At 39.1% G+C, this 13,248-nt stretch overlaps 1 protein-coding gene across 6 annotated transcripts in view; it reads right to left on the reverse strand.

The window, feature by feature from the left end:
* Positions 1–13,248, reverse strand: part of ANAPC1 (anaphase promoting complex subunit 1) — a 108,830-nt gene that overhangs the window by 66,615 nt on the left and 28,967 nt on the right. For all 6 annotated transcript variants that reach the window (XM_065929838.1, XM_065929837.1, XM_065929840.1 and 3 more), the window contains exons 18-21: positions 9,022–9,096; positions 4,333–4,601; positions 2,275–2,366; positions 1,325–1,473 (exon numbers count right to left, since the gene is read on the reverse strand). In XM_065929838.1, the coding sequence (XP_065785910.1) occupies positions 1,325–1,473; positions 2,275–2,366; positions 4,333–4,601; positions 9,022–9,096 (585 nt within the window). The remainder of the gene's footprint in view (positions 1–1,324; positions 1,474–2,274; positions 2,367–4,332; positions 4,602–9,021; positions 9,097–13,248) is intronic.

Consider the following 13,248-nt stretch of genomic DNA (forward strand, 5'->3'; position numbering starts at 1 on the left):
GATAAAGAACATTACAGCATACTAACACATATATATGGAATTTAGAAAGATGGTAACGATAACCCTATATGCAAAACAGAAAAAGAGACACAGAAGTACAGAACAGACTTTTGGACTCTGTGGGAGAAGGCAAGGGTGGGATGTTTTGAGAGAACAGCATTGAAACATGTATATATATTATCTATAGTGAAACAGATCACCAGCCCAGGTTGGATGCATGAGACAAGTGCTCGGGCCTGGTGCACTGGGAAGACCCAGAGGAATCGGGTGGAGAGGGAGGTGGGAGGGGGGATCAGGATGGGGAATACATGTAACTCCATGGCTGATTCATGTCAATGTATGACAAAACCCACTACAATACTGTAAAGTAATTCGCCTCCAACTAATAAAAATAAATGAGAAAAAAAAAAAAAGAATTGTGGTGTTGGAGAAGACTTTTGAGAGTGCCTTGGACTGCAAGAAGATCCAACCAGTCCATCCTAAAGGAGATCAGTCCTGAATATTCATTGGAAGGACTGATGCTGAAGCTGAAGTTCCAATACTTTGGTCACCTGCTGCGAAGAGTCAATTCATTGTAAAAGACCCTGATGCTGGGAAGAAGGCAAAAGGAGAAGAGGGTGGCAGAGGAAAAGATGGTTGGATGGCATCAGTGACTCAATGGACATGAATTTGAGCAAACTCTGGGAGACGCTGAAGGACAGAGGAGCCTGGTGTGCTGCAATCCATGGGGTCACAAAGAGCTGAACACAACTTGGCAACTGAACAACAATGACAATAACACAGACTCTGAAAAACAGCTTACAGTTTCTTAAATATATTAATCTTATATATACTTGCTATATGGCCATCAATCCCACTTCTGGGTACCTACCCTAGAGAAATGAAAACTTTTGTCCACACAAAAACCTAGACATGAATGTCTATGGCAGCTATATTCATAACTGCTTAAAAACTAGAGTCAACTCAAGTATCTTCAACGGATGAATGGATAAGCCAATATGATATGTCCACACAATGTACAGCCATGATATATCCACACAATGTATATCCAACACTCAGCAATTAAGTGCAATGAACTGCTGCTACAGTAATACGTGAATGAATCTCAAAAGCAGGAAGGGATTTCCTGAGGGGGTTGATGGAACCATTCTGAATTCTAATTATGGGAGGGATTACATGAACTCAACATTTATTGAAATCCACAGAACAATACACAAAATGGGGGGGAGGGGGAAGGTAATTTTTCTATATGATAATTTTTTGAATTACACTGAAAGATAAAAAGGAAAAAACAAACAAGTTTGGAAACACACTGAATACATACCAAGACAACAAGTCTGCCTCTTTCACAGATTCCGGGGAGGTAAGGATAGGGTGGCATTCCTTCACCCTTCAGACAGGAACTCACCCACTGATAAACACTCGGTGGCTCAGGAGTGAAAAATGATGGATACTGCATAAATCCTGTGTGACCTTCAGAATTAGACAAATGTTTATAAAGATATAAGAATACACTAAAACAATACTGCTTTAATTCAAAGGAAAGATAATCAACAATACCTGTCATTTGAAAACAATCAGAGTAACACTTTTTCCATATTCTCCAAAATGCTTCATGTTTTCTGCCACAGTAAGTATCTGATCACACTATAATATGTGGAATTTAACTGACTAATATTTTATCTGATCCTGGATGGAAATTTAGCGAATTCTTATGTTCAAGGCATATGAAGAATGTCACCAAAATTTTCTGCCCTAACTCTAATGATGAGAAAAGACAAGAAACCCAGGATTCTGCTTTAACAACTGGGCCCCAACCTGAGTCCGTTTAACTCAGAGTCTAAGACAATACAATGGCTACGAAACTGTCCTGTTCAATATGGCAACCACCAGTCCCGTATGACTGCTGAGCACTTGCAATGTGGCCAGGGCAACTGAGGAACTGAACTTTTAGTATAATTAACTAAACTAGCCACAGTGGGTGGTTACTAACTGGACCACACAGGAGAGCAAAGCATCCTTGGCACTGGAAGCTCTAAGCTTTTGCAAGGCAGAACCTTGAGGAGTAAAATCCCCGCCCACTCTCCACACTGAAGATGCTATGGCTTACTACAAGTCAGATCAAACACTACAAACTAAAATCTGCCTGGTGGAAAGACACTACCCCTGATTTAGAGGTTAACAATAAGAAAAATATCCTCTGCTATTTACCAAGAAAAATACAAGCAAAGGTCACTACACCGTTGAGAAAATCTTTAACAGCAGAACACTTACCTTGATCAATTATGCACACTTGTCCAGTAGTTCTGACAAGTGTTGGGAAGTCTCTATAGTAATGATCTACGTAAGGCTCCAATTTTAAGTCCCTAAAACAGAAGAACATATAAAAGGAAATAACAAGCAAGATATTATGTCATTCTCCTCCCAAACAGTTTAAGAAGACTCATCAATTGCTTTATAATTTAAAACATTTACTTAGGAGAAAGAAGACAATCACATTTAGTCTCTGTATTTTATTTCTGGACTTTAAAGTGCCTAGTATGACAAATGAAACCAAAACTCCTTCTGATAGATAAATTTTGAGGGTAAAACTGCTGTGAAAATGGTGGTCCAATTTCTCCTCTGTTAATTTATTAACTGTGTGATCTTCAGGAAGTCAACTTTCTGAATCTCAATAATTTTTCTTCTAAAAAATGGTAGAACAGCAGTCAACTCACCCTCAAGCTTTTAAGATTAAATAATATGTATGAGAAATACCTTATAAAGTGTATAGCATTCTACCAATTTTACCTATTTTGGAGAGCCATGATTAGGGTTTGAAAATCATTTCATTACAAAAGTATCTTCCTCATAGTAATGCCTTGTCATTAAGAGAAACCAACCATCAATTAAAACTGTCATGTCTCAAAAAAATTTCAGTATCTCAAGGAAGGTAACATAAATTAGAAAATATACTACAACTTTAACTCAGCGGTTGGCATTTTAATTCAAATTTAAATTTATCACCAATGGTCACAAAGGCTCAAACAACACCTAAGTATAAACATTTTGAGTTCAGAACCAAACAAGGTGCTAGAAAAGACTGTTAAAAATACCATCAGAACAATCTTATTGTGGATCCACTACAAGAGCCTGAAAGACAGGGAAGACCAGACTGGGACAACAAAGGACCAGCGAGGAGAACCAACATCTAGCAAATGACACCTGTTCTTAAAAACAAACTCGAGAGGCTTCCCTGGGGGCTCAGTGGTAAAGAATCTGCATGCCAACGCAGGAAACATGGGTTCCATCCCTGGTCCAGGAAATCCCACATGCTGCGGAGCAAATAAGCCTGTGCACCACAACTACTGATCCTGCGCTCCAGAGCCCAGGAGCCGCAGCTACTGAAGCCCACACATCTAGAGCCCAGGCCCCACAATAAGAGAAGCCCAAACGAGAAGCCTGCACAGCAACTAGAGAGCTGTCACTCACCACAACTAGAGAAAAGCTTGAGCAGCAACGAAGGCCCACTACAGCCAAAAATAAATAAATAAATAATTTTTTTTAAAAAACAGTCCACACCAAAAAAAAAAAAAATTCCCCCAAAACTTAAGCATGTTTCCTCATCACTGAAATGGGGGTTGTAATACCTACTTTGACAATTTCTACATGCAAAGTACAGTTGTGTTAGTTTAAACCCTGACAGCTCAGTTGGTAAAGCATTTACTTAAAATCCAAGAGACCCCAGTTCAATTCCTGGGTCGGGAAGAGCCACTGGAGAAGGGATAGGCTATCCAGTCCAGTATTCCTGGGCTTCCCTTGTGGCTCAGCTGGTAAAGAATCCGCCTCCAATGCGGGAGACCTGGGTTCGATCCCTGGGTTGGGAAGATCCCCTGGAGAAGGGAAAGGCTACCCACTCCAGCATTCAGGCCTGGATAATTCTATGGACTGTATGGTCCATGGGGTCCCAAAGAGTCGGACACGCCTGAGCAACTTTCACTTTCAAACACTACATGACTCTAAGGCATCATTATAGAAACAGCAGGTGTCATTATAGACTTTCCACCACAGTCATGATGTCAAAATGAAAACCAGACAGGTCACCCTCACTGTGTAACACACTCTCGTGCCTCTTCCACTCATCTGAGGACAAAAACCTGCAACACCAGCCTGACCCATGGCCCTTACACAATGGATCCCTTCAAACAGTTCTGTGGCTTATGGAAAATGCTCTTTTTTTGGAGAAGGTAGAATTCAGAAACTTATTTGCAAGGTTCCTATTTGACATTCATGGCCAAGAATTAAGTCATCTAATGACCTTCTGGAAATTTGTAATCTATAAATGATATTTACCTTGCCAGCTGGACAAGAAGTTCAACAAGTGAACGAACCCCTTCTCCCATCAGAGTGTTCAACTTGAGTTCCTCATAGACCAGGTGAAGAACAAAAAAAATTGCAGGTATGTGAGTGAAGAGAAGTGTAGAAGAGTCCAAACTAAGATTCTGGGAAAAATCCTCATCTTTCATCTGTGACACTTCCAAAGGACTCAAACACAAAGATCTGTTCAAGAGATGAGACTCAACATTTTGATGGTAGTCTGAATTTAGTAAATATTCCCAGTCCTAAGAAGAATAAAAAGGATATTAACTTTTTAAATAATTGTAATGTCACCATTAAAAAAGAAGATCAAATTCACTTAAAACAACTCAAGTTCCATTTTCTTGTTGTTAACATTATTAAAAAAAAAACAACAACACAATGCTGGAAAATTAGAACCAATACCCAACAGCTAAGCAATTTCCATGTGCCAGCAATAAATATTAAGACAAGCCACCATTAAGAACCACTTGAATCATACCCTTTTAAGGAAGAGACCTTAGTAGAAGAATTCTACTACTTAAGCAAAGATTGAAAGAGAAAAAGTCAAGATTATTTTAGGCAACGTCTCATGGGCCACAAGAAAAGGAAAGCCTAGGAGTGTAGACAAGCAGGTGTAGGGACCATTACACTGATTTGGCTTTGGGTAACAGGAGAGGTCTACTTGAATCCAGCTGATATACATATATTTCCATGTTGACAAGATGCTGAGGCTAGTAACATACCTAATAATCAACTGAATTTTATATTTGAACAGTGCTACACTTTATACAAGTATTGAGTCTGCTTTCAGTTCAGTTCAGTTCAGTCGCTCAGTCATGTCCCACTCTTTAGTTTCTACTTTTTCTTGGGGGTGGTCTTGATCCCTGTCTCCTGTACAATGTCACGAACCTGTGTGCATAGTTCTTCAGGCACTCTATCAGATCTAATCCCTTGAATCTATTTCTCATTTCCACTGTATAATCGTTAAGGGATTTGATTTAGGTCATACCTGAAAGGTCTAGTGGTTTTCCCTACTTTCTTCAATTTAAGTCTGAACTTGGCAATAAGGAGTTCATGATCTGAGCCACAGTCAGCTCCCAGTTATATTTTTGCTGACTGTATAGAGCTTTTCCGTCTTTGGCTGCAAAGAATATAATCAATCTGACTTCGGTATTAACCACCTGGTGATGTCCGTCTGTAGAGTGACACTGTACAGGAGACAGGGATGAAGACCATCTCCAAGAAAAAGAAATGCAAAGAGCAAAATGGTTGTCTGAGGAGGCCTTACAAATAAATAACGGAGAAAAGAACAGAAATGAAAAGCAAAGGAGAAAAGGAAACATATACCCATTTGAATGCAGTGTTCCAAAGAATAGCAAGGAGAGATAAGAAAGTCTTCCTCAGTGATCAATGCAAAGAAATAGAGGAAAACAATAGAACAGGAAAGACTGGAGATCTCTTCAAGAAAATTAGGGATACCAAGGGAACATTTCATGCAAAGATGGGCTCAATAAAGGACAGAAATGGTATGGACCTAACAGAAGCAGAAGATATTAAGAAGAGGTGACAAGAATACACAGAAGAACTATGCAAAAAACATCTTCACGACCCAGATTATCACGATGGTGTGGTCACTCACCTACAGCCAGACATCCTGGAATGCAAAGTCAAGTGGGCCTTAGGAAGCATCACTACGAACAAAGCTAGTGGAGGTGATGGAATTTCAGATGAGCTATTTCAAATCCTAAAAGATGATGCTGTGAAAGTGCTGCACTCAATATGCCAGCAAATTTGGAAAACTCAACAGTGGCCACAAGACTGGAAAAGGTCAGTTTTCATTCCAATCCCAAAGAAAGGCACTGCCAAAGAATGCTCAAACTCCGCACAATTGCACTCATCTCACACACTATCAAAGTAATGCTCAAAATTCTCCAAACCAGGCTTCAACAGTACATGAACTGTGAACTTCCAGATGTTCAAGCTGGATTTACAAAAGGCAGAGGAACCAGAGATCAAACTGCCAACATCTGCTGGATCATCGAAAAAGCAAGAGAGTTCCAGAAAAACATCTACTTCTGGTTTATTGACTATGCCAAAACCTTCGACTGTGTGAATCACAATAAACTGTGGAAAATTCTTAAAGAGATGGGAACACCAGACCACCTGACCTGCCTCCTGAGAAATCTGTATGCAGGTCAGGAAGCAACAGTTAGAACTGGACATGGAACAACAGACTGGTTCCAAATAGGGAAAGGAGTACATCAAGACTGTATACTGTCACCCTGCTTATTTAACTTATATGAAGAGTACATTATGAGAAACGCTGGGCTGGATGAAGCATAAGCTGGAATCAAGATTGCAGGGAGAAATATCAATAACCTTCAGATATGCAGATGACACCACCCTTATGGCAGGAAGTGAAGAAGAACTAAAGAGCCTCTTGATGAAAGTGAAAGAGGAGAGTGAAAAAGTTGGCTTAAAACTCAACACTCAGAAAACTAAGATCATGGCATCTGGTCCCACCACTTTATGGCAAATAGATGGGGAAACAATGGAAATCATGACAGACTTTATTTTGGGGGGCTCCAAAATCATTGCAGATGGTGACTGCAGCCATGAAATTAAGAGACGCTTGTCCCTTGGAAGAAAAGTTATGACCAACCTAGACAGCATATTAAAAAGCAGAAAAATTACTTTTCCAACAAAGGTCCGTCTAGTCAAGGTTATGGTTTTTCCTGTAGTCATGTATGGATGTGAGCACTGGACTGTGAAGAAAGCTGAGCACTGAAGAGTTGATGTTTTTGAACTGTGGTGTTGGAGAAGACTCTTGAGAGTCCCTTGAACTGTAAGGAGATCCAACCAGTCCATCCTAAAGCAGATCAGTCCTAAATATTCAATGGAAGGACTGATGCTGAAGCTAAAGCTCCAATACTTTGGTCATCTGATGCGAAGAAGTGACTCATTGGAAAACACCCTGATCCTGGGAAAGACTGAAGGCAGGAGGAGAAGGGGACGACAGAGGATGAGATGTTTGGATGCCATCACTGACTCCATGGACATGAATTTGAATAAGCTCCAGGAGTTGGTGATGATAGGGAGGCCTGGCGTGCTGCAGTCCATGGGGTTGCAAAGCGTTGGATAGGACTGAGTGACTGAACTGAACTAGTTTCTACTTGTAATTTATTGTATTGTGTTGAGACAGTCTGTGGTCATATTGTGTACAGTTGTATTGTGTTGAGATAATCTATGGTTTCTTCAGAACTTGGATTTTATTGGTGTTTCCATCAGGCTTAATATAGTATATTATTCTAACTTAAAACTCTTGCAATAGACATAGAACCAATCATAAAAATTTAAAATTTGTAAGTCAGACAAACAAAATAAAAAACTCTTCTCAGCAAAAGATGCTGTTAAGCCACATAGTGGGAGAAAATATTCCCAAAACACACATATGACAAAGAACTCATACCTAAAATATATAGAGAACTTCTTTAGATCAATAAATACTTTTAAAATCCAATTTACACCTGAACAGAAACTTCACAAAAAGATATGTAAGTAGCTAATAAGCACATGAAATAGTGCTTAATGTGATGAGTCATTTGGGAAAGCAAATAAAAACCACTTAGAGAAACTACCTTGTACACACTCAAATGGTTAAGAGGAAAAAGAGTGACAGCAAATGTGGACCAAATCACATGCTGCATGTCAGAGTATAACAGCTACAATCAATCAGAGACCAGCAACGACCCAACAAGTGCACCGCTAGGTATTCATTTAGCCAAGAGAAATGAAAATACAGGTCCACAAAGACGAGTTACTGAAAGTGGGCAGCAGCTTTCTATATAACAGTCAAATAATGGCAAGAGGCTACATATACATCTGCAGAAGAATGAGCATACAAACCACGGTCTAGTCATACTCCTCTCCCAATGAGAAGGTGCAAACTACTGGTATCTGCAACAACATGGATGAATCTCAGAAGCATTACGCTGAGTGAGGGAAACCTTACAGCAAAGACTGCAGACTATATTACTTTACTTATATTAAGTCTTAGAGCTGGCAAAACTAACATATGATAGAAATCAAACCAATGGATGCCTTTATTAAAAGTGGCTCAAGAGAACTGTACAGAATCACAGAAATGTTTTGTCCTTAAGAGCAGTGTAGGTTATATGAGTGTATTTGTCAAAATTGATCAAACTGTAAATTTAAGATCTAAGCATTTCATTTACGCAAATTATACCTCAATTTTAAAAGAATGTTGAAACACAAGAATATACCCATGGAATCTGACATGTTTGAGAACTTAAACTAAAGAAACATTGCATAATAAATTGCATTTATTTACAGCATTTATTAAAGTAAATTAATCACTTTAGATGATTAATTGGCAGTAAAATATCTATAAATCAAATTTGTATCACATAGCATTATGTATGTTTAGTAATTTTAAGTATGATCATATGTTTAGTAATTTTAAGATGATCATTAAAGACAAAAGTAAATAAATAATCGCAGAAAACTTAACAGGCTCTATTGTTCAAAATAACTGTCATTCAGTATCAAAATAAGCAAAAGCTGTTAGAAATATGCACAAACCAACAGGAACACCACAAACATGGGGGACTGGTACAAGTACCCACAAATTAATTTGTATCAGCAAGAAAAAACAATGCTTACATCATCAGATCCCGTCTCAGAAGGCCTTGCCTTTTTGGGTGCAATGACTGGGGAAAGTGATCCTTCAAAGTCAAACTGGAAGATAACCCCAAAAGAGAAGACAAAAATCATGTAAATTTATCACTGACAATAGATCAACTTAAAGGACTCAGCAATCAGTTCTACCAATTACGGAAACTGAGGAATGACATAAAAATTCATTTTCTCATCTGGAAAAACATGATACGAACACCTTTCTTCTAGGTCATTGTGAAGATTAAATGAAATTATCTATATAAAGCATCTAGTCTGGTGCCTGGGCTCATGGGTTCTGCAACAGTAGCTTCCTTTCCTCCCCCTGTCTCTCATGACATAGATCTTCACCCACTGGTAGAACAAGGACCATTAGTCATATCCAAAATACACCCAGTCTCAAAGAATCAACCCAATGTTAGCCAAATGTCAGAGCCAAGCAAACATGTATTTAGAGTCTGTTTATAGTGACAGCCCAACCATTCTCTGGCAGAGATGGGTAGCTACTCTCCAAAATCTGTGTTCTCCTCTTTCTTCTGGACCCACAGCCAGGCTGCTGAATCGCGCCCCTCACAGTGAGATGTGACCCCGTTGACAGTGACTATGAATGAGAGTGGACGTCATGAATGCAAGACTAGTTCATGAAAACCTCCCATGCATGCTCCCCTATGCTCTATTCCTCGCATCTGACTGGGTGGTGTCAACTCTAAGGTGATCTTTCAAGCCTCAAGTTGAAGAGGACAGATGCTCCATTAGCCTGGGTCCCTAATTAAACCATGTAGCCTGTTTACCTGCTAAGCGCTGTTAAAGGAACAAGATACACATTTCTGTCGTGTATGCCACCACATCTTTTAACAGCTTTCTGTTATAATAGCCTATCCAAATACAGTTACATAAAAGCAATTTTCTAAAAGTTCAGCCTAATTCAATTTTCTCTGGCATAACCTTAGCCCCTTCTGCTACTTTGCACAGGCACTGAACTGTCAGTTCATCAATCATAACCATATAAATGGTAATATCTATTTTCCTATGCTATAGAAACCTACATATTTATTAATCTCATTCATCTGAAAGTTGATTTATATATAAAAAGTAAACATAAACAGCAATATTTAAAACTGAATATTTAAATATAAAACTGAATAAAGTCAATTTTAAAAACTGACCAAAAGAACAGGTTTTCTTATGAAGCATTCAAATGAAACACAGCCCAAGAAAAAGACAAAATACTGTACGATATGATTCATCATAGAATCTAAACTATGACACAAATGAACCTATCTACAAGCAGACACAGACTCACAGACAGAGGACAGGCCCATGGCTGCCCAGAGATGAGACAGGAGGGAGGGGGACGCACTGGGGGCCTGGGGCTGGTGGACACAGGCTACTGCATTCAGAATGTGCAAACGACAAGGTCCTACTGTATATCGAAGGGAACCATACTCAATATTCTGTGATAAAACATAATGGCAGAGAATTTTTTTTAAAGAATGTATTAAAAAAAAAATTGAGCCCAATTTATACACAATATTATCAAAAAACAAAAATGACAAAAGAGTAAAATCAAAAAAACAAATGAAACGACCATACTAAAACTTTAACCAAATACAGCATGCATATACACACACACACAGTCTAAGTCCCACAATCAGAAAGAACACCTCTGTTATCAAATTCATTAAGACCTGGAGTTATGGGAAAGAATAGTGGAAACTGATACAGATACCTTTTTGTCACACATATGGATGTTTTATTTTCATTATTTCAATATGTCACTGCTTAGTCAACCCTGTTCTATAATCCTGTGGATCACTGACCTTCATCTATCACAATCTGACTATAAAATATTCGTTTATCTGCTTTCTCCTGGGACAGTCGATTCAATGGGAGGAACTATCTGTCTTGCCTAAAGCTTATCTGAAAAGCCTGGCTTCATGCTTCGCCCACAGCAGGGACTCAATATCTAATGAAAATATGAGCATCCCAAAGGATAGAACAATTAACCTCAGATGCAACCACTCACAGAACCTGTGAACCAAAAAGAAACACCATCTGGCCCAGAGCCATCATTTAACATATCAGTAAATTCAGGAAGACCCAAAAAAATTCCAGAGTCACATAGCTGGTCATTGGCAGAAATTCTGTACTCTCTACTCTCCACCCTATTACTTAACTGAAAACAAAGAGGATATATCTGGACAAAACAAAATAAAAAGCATTTGCCACCGAGGACCATTTCATCCTGAGCTTTCATTGTAAGGACAACCAAGACAAGGTTTAACTATGCAATCATCCAAATAAATGTCAAAGCAACTCAGTCTCAGAGCTCATTCCCTTGTTTCTCCTCTTAAGGCTACCACGCAACAAATTAGTCAAAGAGTCAGATTCTTCTTTACAAAAGCAGTTGCGTGTTCAGTCCTCTCCACAACAATGAAACACGAGGGGGCACTGGCCCTCTGCAAGAGAATGAGGCACAGTGATGTGGGTTCCCAAGTCCTGCAGGACAGCAACACAGAGAAACCACACAAAGCTGAGGCAGACTTATTCATACTGCAGAAATCCTCAGTTTCTCTAAGGCTCAATTTTTTCATATTTAATAAAGAATAGAAAAATCTGGACTGAAGTAGCATTCATGCAATTGTCTGGAATAAGAAAACTGTCTCTATTTTCCCAGTAAAACTTTTCCCAAGGCAACTGCAGAAGGCAGTTTTTTCATATGATACAACACATATAAACTCTTAAAAACAATACTTCATTTAGGTGGACAAGGGCTTTCATTCACTAAGCATCCATCCTTGCCAGGCACTGCTATTTACCTTCCTAATGGGAGGAGACACACACAAAATAAACAACTAAAATAGATAGCACAGTGCTTATCTATCTTAGCATGAGTGCTGAAAAAAATTAAAGAGGTAAAGAGGATAGTAAGTGGGAGACAAGGGATAAGTACAATTCTACATAGAAGAGATGCGGCAGGCGGCACTGAGGTGATACCTGGCCAAGGCCTCGGCTTGTCTTGCCTGATGAAGGCATTTTCTTCAGCGTGCTTGCATGTGTGTTCAGTTGCTCACTCGTGTCTGACTCTTTGCAGCCCCATGGACTGGAGCCCACCAGGCTCCTCTGTCCATGGAATTTCCCAGGCAAGAATACTGGAGTGGGTTGCCATTTCCTTCTCCAGGGGATCTTCCCAATCCAAGGAACAAACCTGTGCTTCCTGCATTGGCAGGAAAATTCTTTACCACTGAGCCATCTGGGAAGCCTGCATTTTCTTCAGAGGGAAGATCAAGTGTGAAGACCCTGAGGTAGGAACATGCTTGGTGTGTCAAGACAAACATTGGAAACCAGTGTTGTGAAGACAATATGAGCAAGGCAGGCATGAATCAGAGGTTAAAAAAAAAAAAAATTGGAAAACCCATCCCCATTTACCTATACAGAAATAACAAAAATTCTGAGTTGGCAAAAATTCTGAGTTCACACCGAGAATAATCTGGGTGGCAAAGCAGGCACTTTTAAATGACACTGATGAGAATGCTAATTGGACAGACAGTCCTTTTTGAACACTATTTGACCCAGTAATTCCTCTTTTAAGATTCAATTCTTGAGAACTGACTAGAGATCTAAAGATTTGTGTATAGAAGAATGTTACTCAAATTACTCATAAGAAAAAAAACTGATTCAACAATGTTCAATTATTAGCTATTGGGGCTTCCCTGGTAGCTCAGATAGTAAATAATCTGCCTGCAATATGGGAGACCTGGGTTCGATCCCTGGGTCGGGAAGATCCCCTGGAGAAGGGAATGGCAACTCACTCCAGTATTCTTGCCTGGAGAATCCCATGGACAGAGAAGTCAGGTGGGTTACAGTCCATGGGGTCACAAAGAGTTGGACACAAGCAAGCGACTAATACTTTTACTTTTTCACAATTATGACAAAGCCATATGTAGCCTATTATGAGAATGATAATCGGGGGGGAGGGAGGTTGAAGAATTTTTAATATGGGAAATTTCCATTGATATGATGTTTATGAGGAGCAACAATGAAAATGTTTACAGTGGTTATCTCTTAGTATTATTTTCTTTTTAATCTCTCCATTTTCCAAATTTTCCTCAGTAAGCATGTATACTTTTATAATGAAGAAAAACAATGACTTTTTTTTAAATGGATTTGCTGGTATGAAACCCAAATGTATTGACAGGTACAGCTAAGTTACCT

Source organism: Muntiacus reevesi, chromosome 3 (genome assembly GCF_963930625.1).
Source record: "Muntiacus reevesi chromosome 3, mMunRee1.1, whole genome shotgun sequence".
Taxonomy (NCBI): domain Eukaryota; kingdom Metazoa; phylum Chordata; class Mammalia; order Artiodactyla; family Cervidae; genus Muntiacus; species Muntiacus reevesi.